Consider the following 11560-nt stretch of genomic DNA (forward strand, 5'->3'; position numbering starts at 1 on the left):
CTTAGTCTTGAAGATTATATTAGGAAGGAGGATCTAAATTCTAACTTAGTCTTGAAGATTATATTAGGAAGGAGGATCTAAATTCTAACTTTGGAGAAGAACCAAGGTAAAGCTGTGTGTCCTCCATGCATTATTTTACTATGTGATTATTTTTCTATGAACTTCTAAGATTTTTATTTGCTCTTTCTTGGAAATTCAGGTCTTCTGAATGTAGTGTGAGAGGAGTGACTGTCAGGGGTCAGCAAGCTTTCTGTTATGCAGTGCCAGGCAGTGAATACCTTTAGGCTTTGCATGCTCTCTCCTCTGCCACTGTTCACTTCTGCAGTTATAACACAAGTACAATATTAAAACAATCAAGTACAGTACATCTCAGTAGAATAATACTTAGGTAAAAATGAGCTTTCAGGAAATGCCCTGCTTTCAACAGCCTATTTGGGCTAGGTATTCACAGTCTCTGTGTGTGTGTGGGGGGGGGGGGTACGGGTCTCTGTTAGTTTGCTGTCATCAGGAGTATTTTAGTGCAAACAGTTGATGGTCCATCTAAAGATGGCTTTGATAGCTAAATAGCTACAAGCCATTTAACACTTTAAAATATATCTCATGTGATTGAGACTAATCTGACCTATTAAAAACAAAAAAATGGACTTGTTTGAATATTCTATATTCCTATTATTTTTTATTATTTAAAAATAATATGGGCTGGAGAGATTGGTCAACAGTTAAAAGAATAGGTGTTGCTCTTGCAGAGGACATACATGGTAGCTCACAGCCATCACCTACATGGTAGCTCACGGCCATCTGTAACTATAGTTCTAAAGGATCCAGCAACCTTCTGGCCTCTGTGAATACATAGTGTACATACATGGAGCCTGAACACTCTTTCACATAAGATAATTTACCTCATTAGTTTGCTTGCCAACCCCCAAGGACATCAAAGCCTAGCCTTCTGAGCAGGAGTAAAAGCTTTGTGTTCCTGGACAGGATGGCCTGCGTTCTTCCAAGAAACGGGTGTAACTTAAAACAGGAAGAGTGGTGCTTCAGTGTGTCTGCTCTTGCTCTTCACTATCAGATGGAATGAAACCCATTAGCGGAGCTTGAACCTGGAATTTATTGTTCCAGAAGAAAGAACTCTGTGGAAACAAAAATACAAATTAAAGACTCTGTGAAATATGCAATGACAAACCCACCAGCCTGGGACACTTAGTAGACTGGAATGTTGCTGCAGGCTCTTTTGGGGAGACTAGTATTGGCTGTTTTCTTTGTTTTGTTTGAACTTAAGCATTTAATGGTTTAGTATATTTTAGTGGATATTTCATTTATAGTGTGCTATAAATTATTTTAGCATATATTGAATTTTAACTAAGTTTCTCACTAGAAATTTACTAACTTCAAAACTTTCATTTTCTTTGTGGCTTATCTTTTCCCTTGTCCTGACTTTTTTGCTGTACTTATACTTGGTTAGAGGTTAGAGGTCATTCTGTGTTGAGGCTTTGTGATGCATATGCAGTTTGTTGTGCTTAAATTTACTCTGCCAAGTGTGTGTGAGTGTATGCTGCGGCTCTAGCTTTCCTGTGCTTTAATAACTACCTACTTTTGATGATCCAAGCTCTGCCTATTCAGTTGTTTCTTGGTATTGAATGTTTATTCAATTCCAATGATAATTCTCCGAATTTATCCACAGTTATGCCAAATCTGAGAGGTCTCTTTGGAGAGTAAAATAAGCTTTTGTCTTTTTTTATTCGGGTCACCTGAATAATTCGAGATTGTCATTGACATTTCTAGCTTACTCTGATCATGTTAGTTCTCAGTGACTCTGCGCCACACACATTTCTGGTGACAGATTCTAAAGTACACTGTCTTTTACCTGGGTTTCTGTTGCGTTATATTGTCTGTTAGCCTCTTTTCCTTGAAGAGAAATCCAAGAAGTTGAGATTCTTAAGTGGCCAAGTGGGCTTTTGAGGCACATGTTCAGTGATTGGCAAGAGAAACACAGTATCTATATCCATATTCTACCCCTCCCCCCTTCTTCCTTCCTTCCTTTTTTTTTTTTTTTTTTTTTTCAGTGCTGGGGACTGAACCCAGGGCCTTGTGCATGCAAGGTTTGTGCTTTCCCACTTTTTTTTTTTTTTTTTTTTTGCCTCATTACTGCTGATTATTATTCCTGAGTGGTCATTTCTGAGATTATATTGGTATGACCCTTTACTTCAAACAGCTTTCAGACCAGAGTAGTACTTCGTAATTCAGTGTCCACATGTGGAAAGACCTGTAGGTTTCTCTTGTGGTCACAAAATGTGAAATACCACTTACCCAAAGAAAAATGGTATGAAGACAGTTGAACTATGAATTTAAGTAATGTTCTTAGGGCACTTGAAGGATTAGAGCCTGCATTGCAAAGAGAGTAGAGCATACCAGAGGTACCGCAGTCAGTTGTCAGTCACCCTGCGGTCTGAAGTCCTTTCCCCTTTCTTAATCATACTTTACTAGAGCATATTTGTGAATTTAATGTGTCATTGTTCACATAATAATTCTTTAAAAGTAAACCAAACCATGAATGGTTTGATGGAATTCTCTACAGGCTGAGGCTCGTTTGCTTGAGGAACAGCGGAGAGTACAAGTTTACCTCCATGAAAGCACGCAGGATGAGTTAGCACGGAAGTGTGAGCAGGTCCTCATCGAAAAACACTTGGAAATCTTCCACACAGAGTTCCAGAATTTGTTGGATGCTGATAAGAATGAAGGTGAATATAATCTGTTCCTGTGCTTTTGTTGGAACTGCTAAATGGTGGACAGATTTTTTGTTTTGTTCTTTTGAGTATTCTTCCTTTGACAAAATGAAAAGATGTTTTCACCTCCCTTAATTGTTCCTTCTGTGCTAGTGGGAACTGTTAGTGGTTTGGTCACGTTGCTGTGGGATTTAGGATTTCCCATCTTTAACCATCATAGATTGAACACATATATGAAGTGACTATTTGGGGGATTCCTCCATTACTTATAGTTGAAATGGGTATCTATATTAAGCTTATTTAACTTAAAAACAATTATTTTAGTACCTTTTGGAACATAGTATCTCATTAGGGTTTTAGAAGGTATGAGTACTTTTTCTCTGTTGTTACATTAGTGGATTCTCAGGGTAAAGGAAAAATAAACTTCTAATAGCCTGACTCCATTGTCAGGTTTAACAAAACACACCAGATCTAGCTGGTTTCTTGTTTCTCAGTATCTTCACTTGATATAAGCTTGTAATAAGCAGAACAGGTATGCACAGTTGGTTTCCATGCATAAAATTGGCTCCTTTTTTCTTTCAGATTTGGGCCGCATGTATAATCTTGTATCTAGAATTCAGGATGGCCTAGGAGAATTGAAAAAACTTCTAGAGACACATATTCATAATCAGGGTCTTGCAGCAATTGAGAAGTGTGGAGAAGCTGCTTTAAATGTAAGTAGTGCCTGACTGAATGCAGTTGAGCCCATTATTTTCACATGCCAACTGCAGGTGTATGCCGTGCATCTTTGTAGTTAAGATTTTACTGACATGCCCACAGAGCCTGTTTTGACTTTTGAAAGTAGGAAGTTCTCAAAATCCTTAAATTATTCTAGCATCTTTTTTCCCCTTTAAAGACAGGATTTCATTGTGTAGTTCATGCTAGACTTGAATTTACAGAGATCCACCTGCCTCTTTGTTTTTGCCTCCTGAGTGCTGGGATTAAAGGCTTACACAACCAACACCAGCCCTCTCCAGCACCTTTATAAGAATTAATAATCTCCTGTTTTATTTTTGCCTTGTTTTAGTATGTATGAGTGTTTCTGCCTGAGTGTTTGTATGCCTGAGGAGGTCAATAGAGGGGCCTGCAGACCTCCCTGGAACTGCAGTTAAGAATGGTTGTGAGCCATTATGTGGGTGCTGGGAACTGACCACCTGATCCTCTGGAAGGGCCAACCAGTGATCTTAACCACTGAGTGATCTCTCTAGCTTCTTATTTTTTATTTGTTTGTTCATTTTGTTTTTATTTATGTGTTTTTCACTGTGTCAAAAGTGGGTTTATATTCCTAGGTACAGTGTCCAGAGCAGCCAGAAGAGGGCGTTATACTGGGCCATTGCTTACCTTAAGGTTGTGTGTGATAGGTCTGTGACCGCAGGTGAAAAAGAATATTTTAACTTTTTTTTCTTTGCCATGAAACAAAAAAAGAAAAATATACAATATTATTTTTAATCTAACCTGACCAAGCTATCATTTTATATCCAGAATACTCTTTTTTTTCCCCAACAAAAGAAAGATTTTAACGCTTCTGTAAGCAAACTGACTGTGGAAACAGTTCATTCCCAAGTCAGTCTTTATACCACATCAAAGTAAATTCTAATGTAAACTGTGCTGTGCAGTGGCAGTACTAAAGTGAGCCCCGGTTGGTTCAAGGCCAGCTAGAAATCTGTCACTGAAGTTGTTTGTTGCTGCCCATCTTTGATCGGATGGGCCATGAATTCAAGGGAATCCTAAGCTACCTGGTCAGTTTTAGACCAGCCTAGGTTATAGAATAAGACCATATCTTAACAAACAAACCCAGAAGTTGTTCATTATGTCTGGAACTTAGAGCTGACTGTTCAAAGGCCAGGCATAAATGTTTGGAGCAAAAAGGAGCAAACAGAGGTTGTAATAATAAGATGAGGTAGAGCATCTTAAAGGAGCAAACAGAGGTTGTAATAATAAGATGAGGTAGAGCATCTTAAAGCACTGGCGTTTGTCTCTCTTTCAGACTTTACGCCACATGCAGTCTTATTTCTGCTTATTGGTCAAAGGAAAAACAGTCCATTAAGAAAATATAAGTTTGTGCTAAGTCACATGTTTATTTCCCTTTTCTTCCCCAATTAGTTAATATCAAAATTAATTATAGATAGGCATGGTAACACACTTTTAATCCCAGCACCCAAGAGACATAGCAGATGGATCTCTGAGTTCAGGGCCTGCCTGGTCTACACAGTGAATTTCAGGACAGCCAGAGCTGTGTAGAATCTGTCTTAGGGGGAATAAAGGAAAGTAAAGAAGGAAAGCAGGAAAGAAAGAGAGAGAGAAAGGAAAGAAAAAATTTATATTCCTGAACACTCATGGTCGTGGGGTGTCTTGGTGGCTGATAGAGAAAGGAAATTTGGGGTTAAGCATATAGTGTGTGTGCTGCAAACAGCCTGTTGTTCCTTTCTCTGCAGTTGATGGTTTGCGGTGAGAGTGTTTCTGAGACTTCGGCTTTATGCTGTGATAGATGATTTATATGGAGGCAAAGTTAGGCTGAATACCAGGTGCTTATGGAGAAGGGTCACACATTTGCCCCCAGATGTTTATATGGTGTGTTTGCTTTTTCCTGGGAACAAACGTTGATTTCTTTCCCCTAACTTCCCAAAGGCAAATTATCCAGAGGTAAGGTCAGTGTTGAGGAGGGATCCATGTATCCTGTAGTGTATGGTTAACTGCTTTGTGACAGAAAAACTCATGTAACAGTTGGCTCTCATTAGCTCGTAGCCCAGTGAGAAATGCAGGTGCAAACTTTGCCCTTCAAGGTTGAAAAGATGTTGAGAACACAAATTTATACGTAGAAATAGTGAGAGATGTTTCTTTAAAAACCTGTAGAATCCCAGTTTACTCTTTTAACAGTATTCTGGTTCCAAAGGAATTGTGTGTTATAGTATTTAGTATCACAGCTGATCCTCAGATGTGGTGTCTTGAGCCTTACTATACAGGCTAGGGTAGCCTCCTCTTGTCTCAGGTCATCTTACTCTGATGCCCCAATGCCTGACTCAGGCCTTTTGGAAGACCAGTGTTGTTGGTCCACCTTGTGTGTGCATTCGAACTGGGGGTATTTACACGTGTATGTAGAGATGGATGTAGAGGCCAAAGGTCAATGCGGACTGTCTTCAGTCACCTGTGCCAGACAAGCACAGACAAGAGGTAAAACAGAGGATAGAAGAGACTGGGAAGGTGGAGATGGCTGAGCAGATGTTGGGAGAACTTGCAAGCATGTAAATGTCAACTCCACCCTAAGGGCACAAGGAAAGCTGCTAAGGGTGTTATTATTAATAACCATGCACTTGATAAGACCGAATTTGTATTCAGAACATTACTTCATCTAGAAAGTGGTTGAAATTAATAAGAGTGACTGTAAGAATAGCAGTAGGCTCTGTTGAGACAGCTGAGATGAAATGACAGTGGCGGGGACAGTCCATTATTTTTAGCTTAGGAAATAGACAATCACAAGGCCCTGAAGGGCAATTTGTGCAAAGTTGGTGGGGCCTGTGATCTAGATGTTAGATGTGGCAGTCATGGATGTAATAACAGCTTTTAGAATCATGGACATTGAATAAGGTCCTTTGGGACTGAGAGAAGTTATTTTTCTTATATGAAAAAGAATCCTCTCATGTACTACTATGGATGTGAACTAGTCTTAGCACTATTATGTTCATTTTGGGTTTTGTTGTTGTTTTGGGGTGTTTTTTCTTTTTGTTTTTTGTTTGTTTGTTTTCTGAGACAGGGTTTCTCTGTAGCCCTGGCTGTCCTGGAACTCACTTTGTAGACCAGGCTGGCCTTGAAGTCACAGAGATCCATTTGCCATTATCTCCCTCCCAAGTGCTGGGATTAAAGCGTGCACCACCTAAACCTAATTTTTTTCCTCAAAGACATGTGGCGGCACGTGTCTGTAAGTCTTCCACTCATGAGGCAGAGGCAGGAAGGCTACCCTTGGCTATGTAGTCATAGGCAAATAACCTGAATATTGAGATCCTGCCCCCCAAAAATACAAAAACAAAAAACAAAACCCAGTACTAGCGTGATGGCTTGATGGGAAGGAGGCCAAAGGCCTGACATCTTGAGTTTGATTCCTCAGGTCCACAATGAAAGAAAGGAACTGACCCCAAAAAGTTGTCATCTGCATTCCACGCTGGTGCTATGTTGATATTCCAGCATGTCATGTGTACACACGATAATAATGAAATTATTAAAGCTGCTTTTCCGGGACTTCTATCTTGGCACATTATTTTGAGGGTTCCTGTCAATTCCACTATGTCAGTCCACTCTGCTGGGTCTTCTCTATTATGAAGAATCTAGACTCAGTCTGCAAGCTGCTTTATTCTTTGCAAAGCTTTGCATCTCCATATGGGAATTCTTCCGGGCATTTACTGAAAAACTTGTTTCTAAATTCCGAATCCAAGAGAAAAATTTAAAGGGAAAAAGCCAAAGTAAGGGTTATAATTCTCCTAGCACGTTACGGTGACTGTAGAGTCAGCACTGGTGTCCAGGAATTTATCTGTAGTCAAGTAGGAGAGCTGGTGCCTCTTGTAGGAGCCACAGTGAGAGGTAAAGGCGCTGTGCAATCTCATCATCGACCTTCTCGACAAATGAGCTTATCACCCTCCACTGCTAAGCTGGAGTCGTTCGTTTAAGTTCTAGAACGTCTATATACGTAATATTCCTTTTATGAATTCTGTGAGTGGTAGTCCCCAAAGTAACAGGTTTTATAAGCAATCTTGAGTCTTTAAATTGGCAGTTTTGGTATTCAGTTGGTTCTTAGCAAGGATGCTAACCTCCATATGGGATCCAAGTGGTCCAATAGTGGTTACTGCATTTTCCTGTTTGGATGCTCACTGTAGGAGAGAGTTCCTTGTAAAACGAGTAACTGTAGAGATTGTAAGGGAAGAGTGTGTGAGCGTTGTAGGAATTTGATGTGAGATCAGAAAGCAATGTAAAACCTGAATCCACCAAAGGAATATGGGCTTTAATGACAAACCAAAATTAAATCAAGCGAAGGATAAAATGCATTGCTTAAAAAAGAAAAACCCATATGAAGTAAGGTGCATGCATACTTAGCTTGTAGGTGCTCTTGGATGCTTTCTTTAGAATTGTACCATCTGTGCAACACACAGGAATAGTGTCATGAGACAGGGGCCAGGTTATATGACTATATCAGGTAAAGACTATCTTTCTATCTCAGTGAAATTATATTACCACACTATATATTTTTATTATATTTTTGCATTTATTGTATTTTAAACAATACATACCTGCTACTTCTAGAGAATAATTGCATAATATAGTTCTGGTTTTACCAGTCATTAATTTTAAAACAAATTTTACAAAAAATGTAAAGTAATTTGTATTCAAGGGTTTCTCTTCTCTCATTTCTGAATTATACATGAGAGTGTGTCAGGAACTGGGGTCTGGACACAGTGGTATACCTGTAATCCCAGCAGGGGAAGCAACAAGATCACAGGTCTGTGATCAGTCTGCGCTACATAGAGAAATACTGTCTCCTAAGTATCAACTGTGAAGTGACACATGGGGAATTTGGAGGCATTGCTAGAACAGCTCACTTCTGTACCTGTAGCTCCAGTGTTAGAAGGGCTAGTCAAAGGCCTTTCTGCCATGTGTTCATTAGCTGGGCCTTTTCCCTTCTGAAAACTGACATGAAGAGAACATGTCAGATTCAGGAGTCATCTACCTGAGTCCCTGCTTGGCTCTGCTGCCACTTACTTAGTAAGAAGTGTACCTTAGCGAACCATCTAAAATAGGCATTAGAAACGGTACCTGCCTTGGCCTGCAAACATTGACTGCTGATCAACACTTGATACCGTGCGATTCCTCCATCGTCCATCGCCTTTATTTTCCACCAGTACTGTTTGTCTCCTTTAGCATGCAACACGCTCTCCCTGAGGACTAATCTTCCACTATGCTCTTTTATCTAAAGAGTTTCTGTTGCCCACCGCCATGTTCCCAGTGCTTGTCCCTTGCCTTGGTGGCACAGTTGCCGTTGTGCATCCCCCACCTGTGTTCAGACCTGCTGTCATTTTGAAAGAGAAAATATTTTCATGATCTTTTCCATTTTTTTAAAGGTATTTAATTTTTAATCTGGAGAATTGTTTTGTTTTATACATAAATATGATGCCCTGTGTGTTTCAGTGATGGAACCAAATGCATTCTGATCTTACTAACTTCTTTGAAGATATAGTTAAAAATTGGAGAATGTTTTACAGTAGCAGCAGAATATGCACTTTAATTCCTGTGTGTTTCTGATTTTCCCTTCGACCAAGGACCCGAAGATGTATGTGCAGACCGTTCTGGATGTTCATAAGAAATACAATGCCCTGGTGATGTCAGCATTCAACAATGACGCTGGCTTCGTGGCTGCACTTGATAAGGTAAGCAGTAACATGTCGCTGTGCTGCCTGCTCAGTGTGTATGAACAAGACACCTTTCCTCTAACTGTCTTTTCTATAACACAGGCTTGCGGTCGCTTCATAAACAACAATGCGGTTACCAAAATGGCCCAGTCATCTAGTAAATCTCCTGAGCTGCTTGCTCGGTACTGTGACTCCTTGTTGAAAAAAAGGTACTGGCTTAGTTTTGTGGTTTTTGTGTACCCCTATTTAAACCTCAATTTTTATATGAGGAATCAGTATTTGTCTTGCATTTGCTTGCGATGCATCACATTTGTTGAACCCTGCATCAGCTCCCACTGGCTCTGAACAGCAGAAGCCTGAATGCTATGATTCGCTTTATATTTTGGTCTACAAACTTGGCTTTTGACAGAGCTGCTGGGTAGCACAGGCTAGCCTCAACTCCCACCAGTCCTATGCACAGCTTCCACATACTGGGTTTACGGAGTGAACCACCATGTCTGGCCATCTGCATACTTTAAAGTTTGTTTTTCTTTGTTCGTTTGTTGTGCTGTGTATTTTTCAGTCACTGTATGTCTTACCTGACACTTTTCCTAATCTTCTTACCTGTGTTCTGAGATGGAGGAGGTGTGGTCAGGCATGGCTTCCTCCTCTGTGTTATGTTCCCCTACTTGTGTATGCCTTGATTCTCTCCGCTTCTCTCCCTATCACAGTTTCTTTTGGTCCAAAAATGTTCAAGGTTGCCTCAGTGTCCCACATGCCATATCGCCAAATGCTATGCAGGGGACACAGACCCCCTGGTTATGGTGCCAATATATTGTATTTTTAAAAGCTCTCTAAGGCTTAAGAGAACACCCACAAATGCCGATGTGAGCAGAGACAGTCTCACTATCAGGGCCAGAGAGATGGCTCAGTTGTTAAGGACACTTCCTGCTCCTGCAGAGGACCTGAATTCAGTTCTTAGTGTCCACATTGGGCAGCTCACAAACACTTGTAGTTCCAGAGAATGTGGCCTCTTTTGGCCTCTGTGGGCTCCTGTGGGTATATAATGCTCATACAGACAACCAGGCACACACACATGCACAAATTTTTTTTTCTAAGGTAACAAATCATCAGCATCTTTGGACTGTGATGGTGACCCAGTGGTGTCTGTGCTGTCTGCTTGGTACTTGGTGGGCAAACATTGAGTAAAGGTCACTTGCTATCTCTATTTTTAAAAATTAATTACTTTATAATAGCCGTTGCTTTTAGCTTTGCCAGAAAGCTGTCCTCTCAGAGCCAGTGGGAACTTGAGTATTTTATTATCTTTCTGTGTATTGTCATGCTGGCCTGATACATTATTCTAGTCAGATGCACTTATTATGTATTCTTTCCAAGGAGGAAAAGGGACTTTAAATTTTATATTATGTTTTATTTACTTATTTTGGGGGCTGTGTGTCACGGTGCATCTGTAGATGTCAGAGGACAACATGCAGAATCAGTTCTCTCCTTCTACAGTGTTAAATATTGGCATCAAATTCAGGTCTTCAGTCTTGGCGAGAAACGCCATCTTGCTGGTTTGGAGAAAGGAGTTTACACTTGTGCCTCTTCGGACCTGATTCTGCTTCTCAGGCCGTTGTAGATGATTAAGTGACTTAAATTCAGAGCTACTCCATGAGGCCTTCAGTTTGTGTAACAGAACAATTGTGTGCCCATAATTGTCTTCAACCAATTAGTTATGGCTATTAAAACTGAATGGTAACGACATTCCAGAGAGCTCCTTTAGCAAGCGTATGTTGGTGAGCAAAGTCTAGTTGGCATTGAGCCACAAGGAGAGAACAACTACCTGACTTGCCAAGACAGGACAGGGCCAGGTTTGCTGAGCCACATCTCATGAGAACCCCCTTTTCATAGTGCGCATGACAGTGCACACCTGTCATTCCAGCACTCAGGCTGAGGCAAGAGGATTTCCATGAGTTGGATGATAGCACAGATGGTCGGGAGGGGTTCTGAAAACAGCAACAAATCACATTGATTAGAGATTGTTTAGTGACCAGCTCATTTTTTTCTATTTGAGTTGGGTTTTTTGTTGTTTTCTTGTTTTTTGAGATTATAATATAATTACCTTTTCCTCCCTCCAAACCCCCTTCCACAATACATCCCCACCCACACAATTTCAAATTTAATGGCTTCTTTTTCTTTAATTATTGTTGTTGTTTGGTGGTGGGGTGATGGCTGTGGCTGTGTTCTTAAAGCTACACCCTGCTCAGTCTGTATAATGTTACAGATATGTATATGATTTCAGGACTGGGCATTTGGTATAAGATAACCAACTGGTGTTCTGTTCTTGACAAGACCATATCTCCTGCTCTTTACACCCTTTAGTGGTCTTAAGTTTGTCTAGAGTTGAGGCAAACCAGTTCATTTCAC

The 11560-nt window shown here is 40.3% G+C and overlaps 1 protein-coding gene across 2 annotated transcripts in view; it reads left to right on the forward strand.

The window, feature by feature from the left end:
• The window catches only part of Cul1 (cullin 1), a 69975-nt gene that overhangs the window by 48442 nt on the left and 9973 nt on the right, over positions 1-11560 (forward strand). For both annotated transcript variants that reach the window (XM_005371931.3, XM_005371930.2), the window contains exons 8-11: positions 2576-2738; positions 3306-3436; positions 9065-9172; positions 9257-9363. In XM_005371931.3, coding sequence (XP_005371988.1) covers positions 2576-2738; positions 3306-3436; positions 9065-9172; positions 9257-9363 — 509 coding nt within the window. The remainder of the gene's footprint in view (positions 1-2575; positions 2739-3305; positions 3437-9064; positions 9173-9256; positions 9364-11560) is intronic.

The sequence above is a fragment of the Microtus ochrogaster genome, unplaced genomic scaffold, assembly GCF_000317375.1.
Source record: "Microtus ochrogaster isolate Prairie Vole_2 unplaced genomic scaffold, MicOch1.0 UNK141, whole genome shotgun sequence".
In the NCBI taxonomy this organism is placed as follows: Eukaryota; Metazoa; Chordata; class Mammalia; order Rodentia; family Cricetidae; genus Microtus; species Microtus ochrogaster.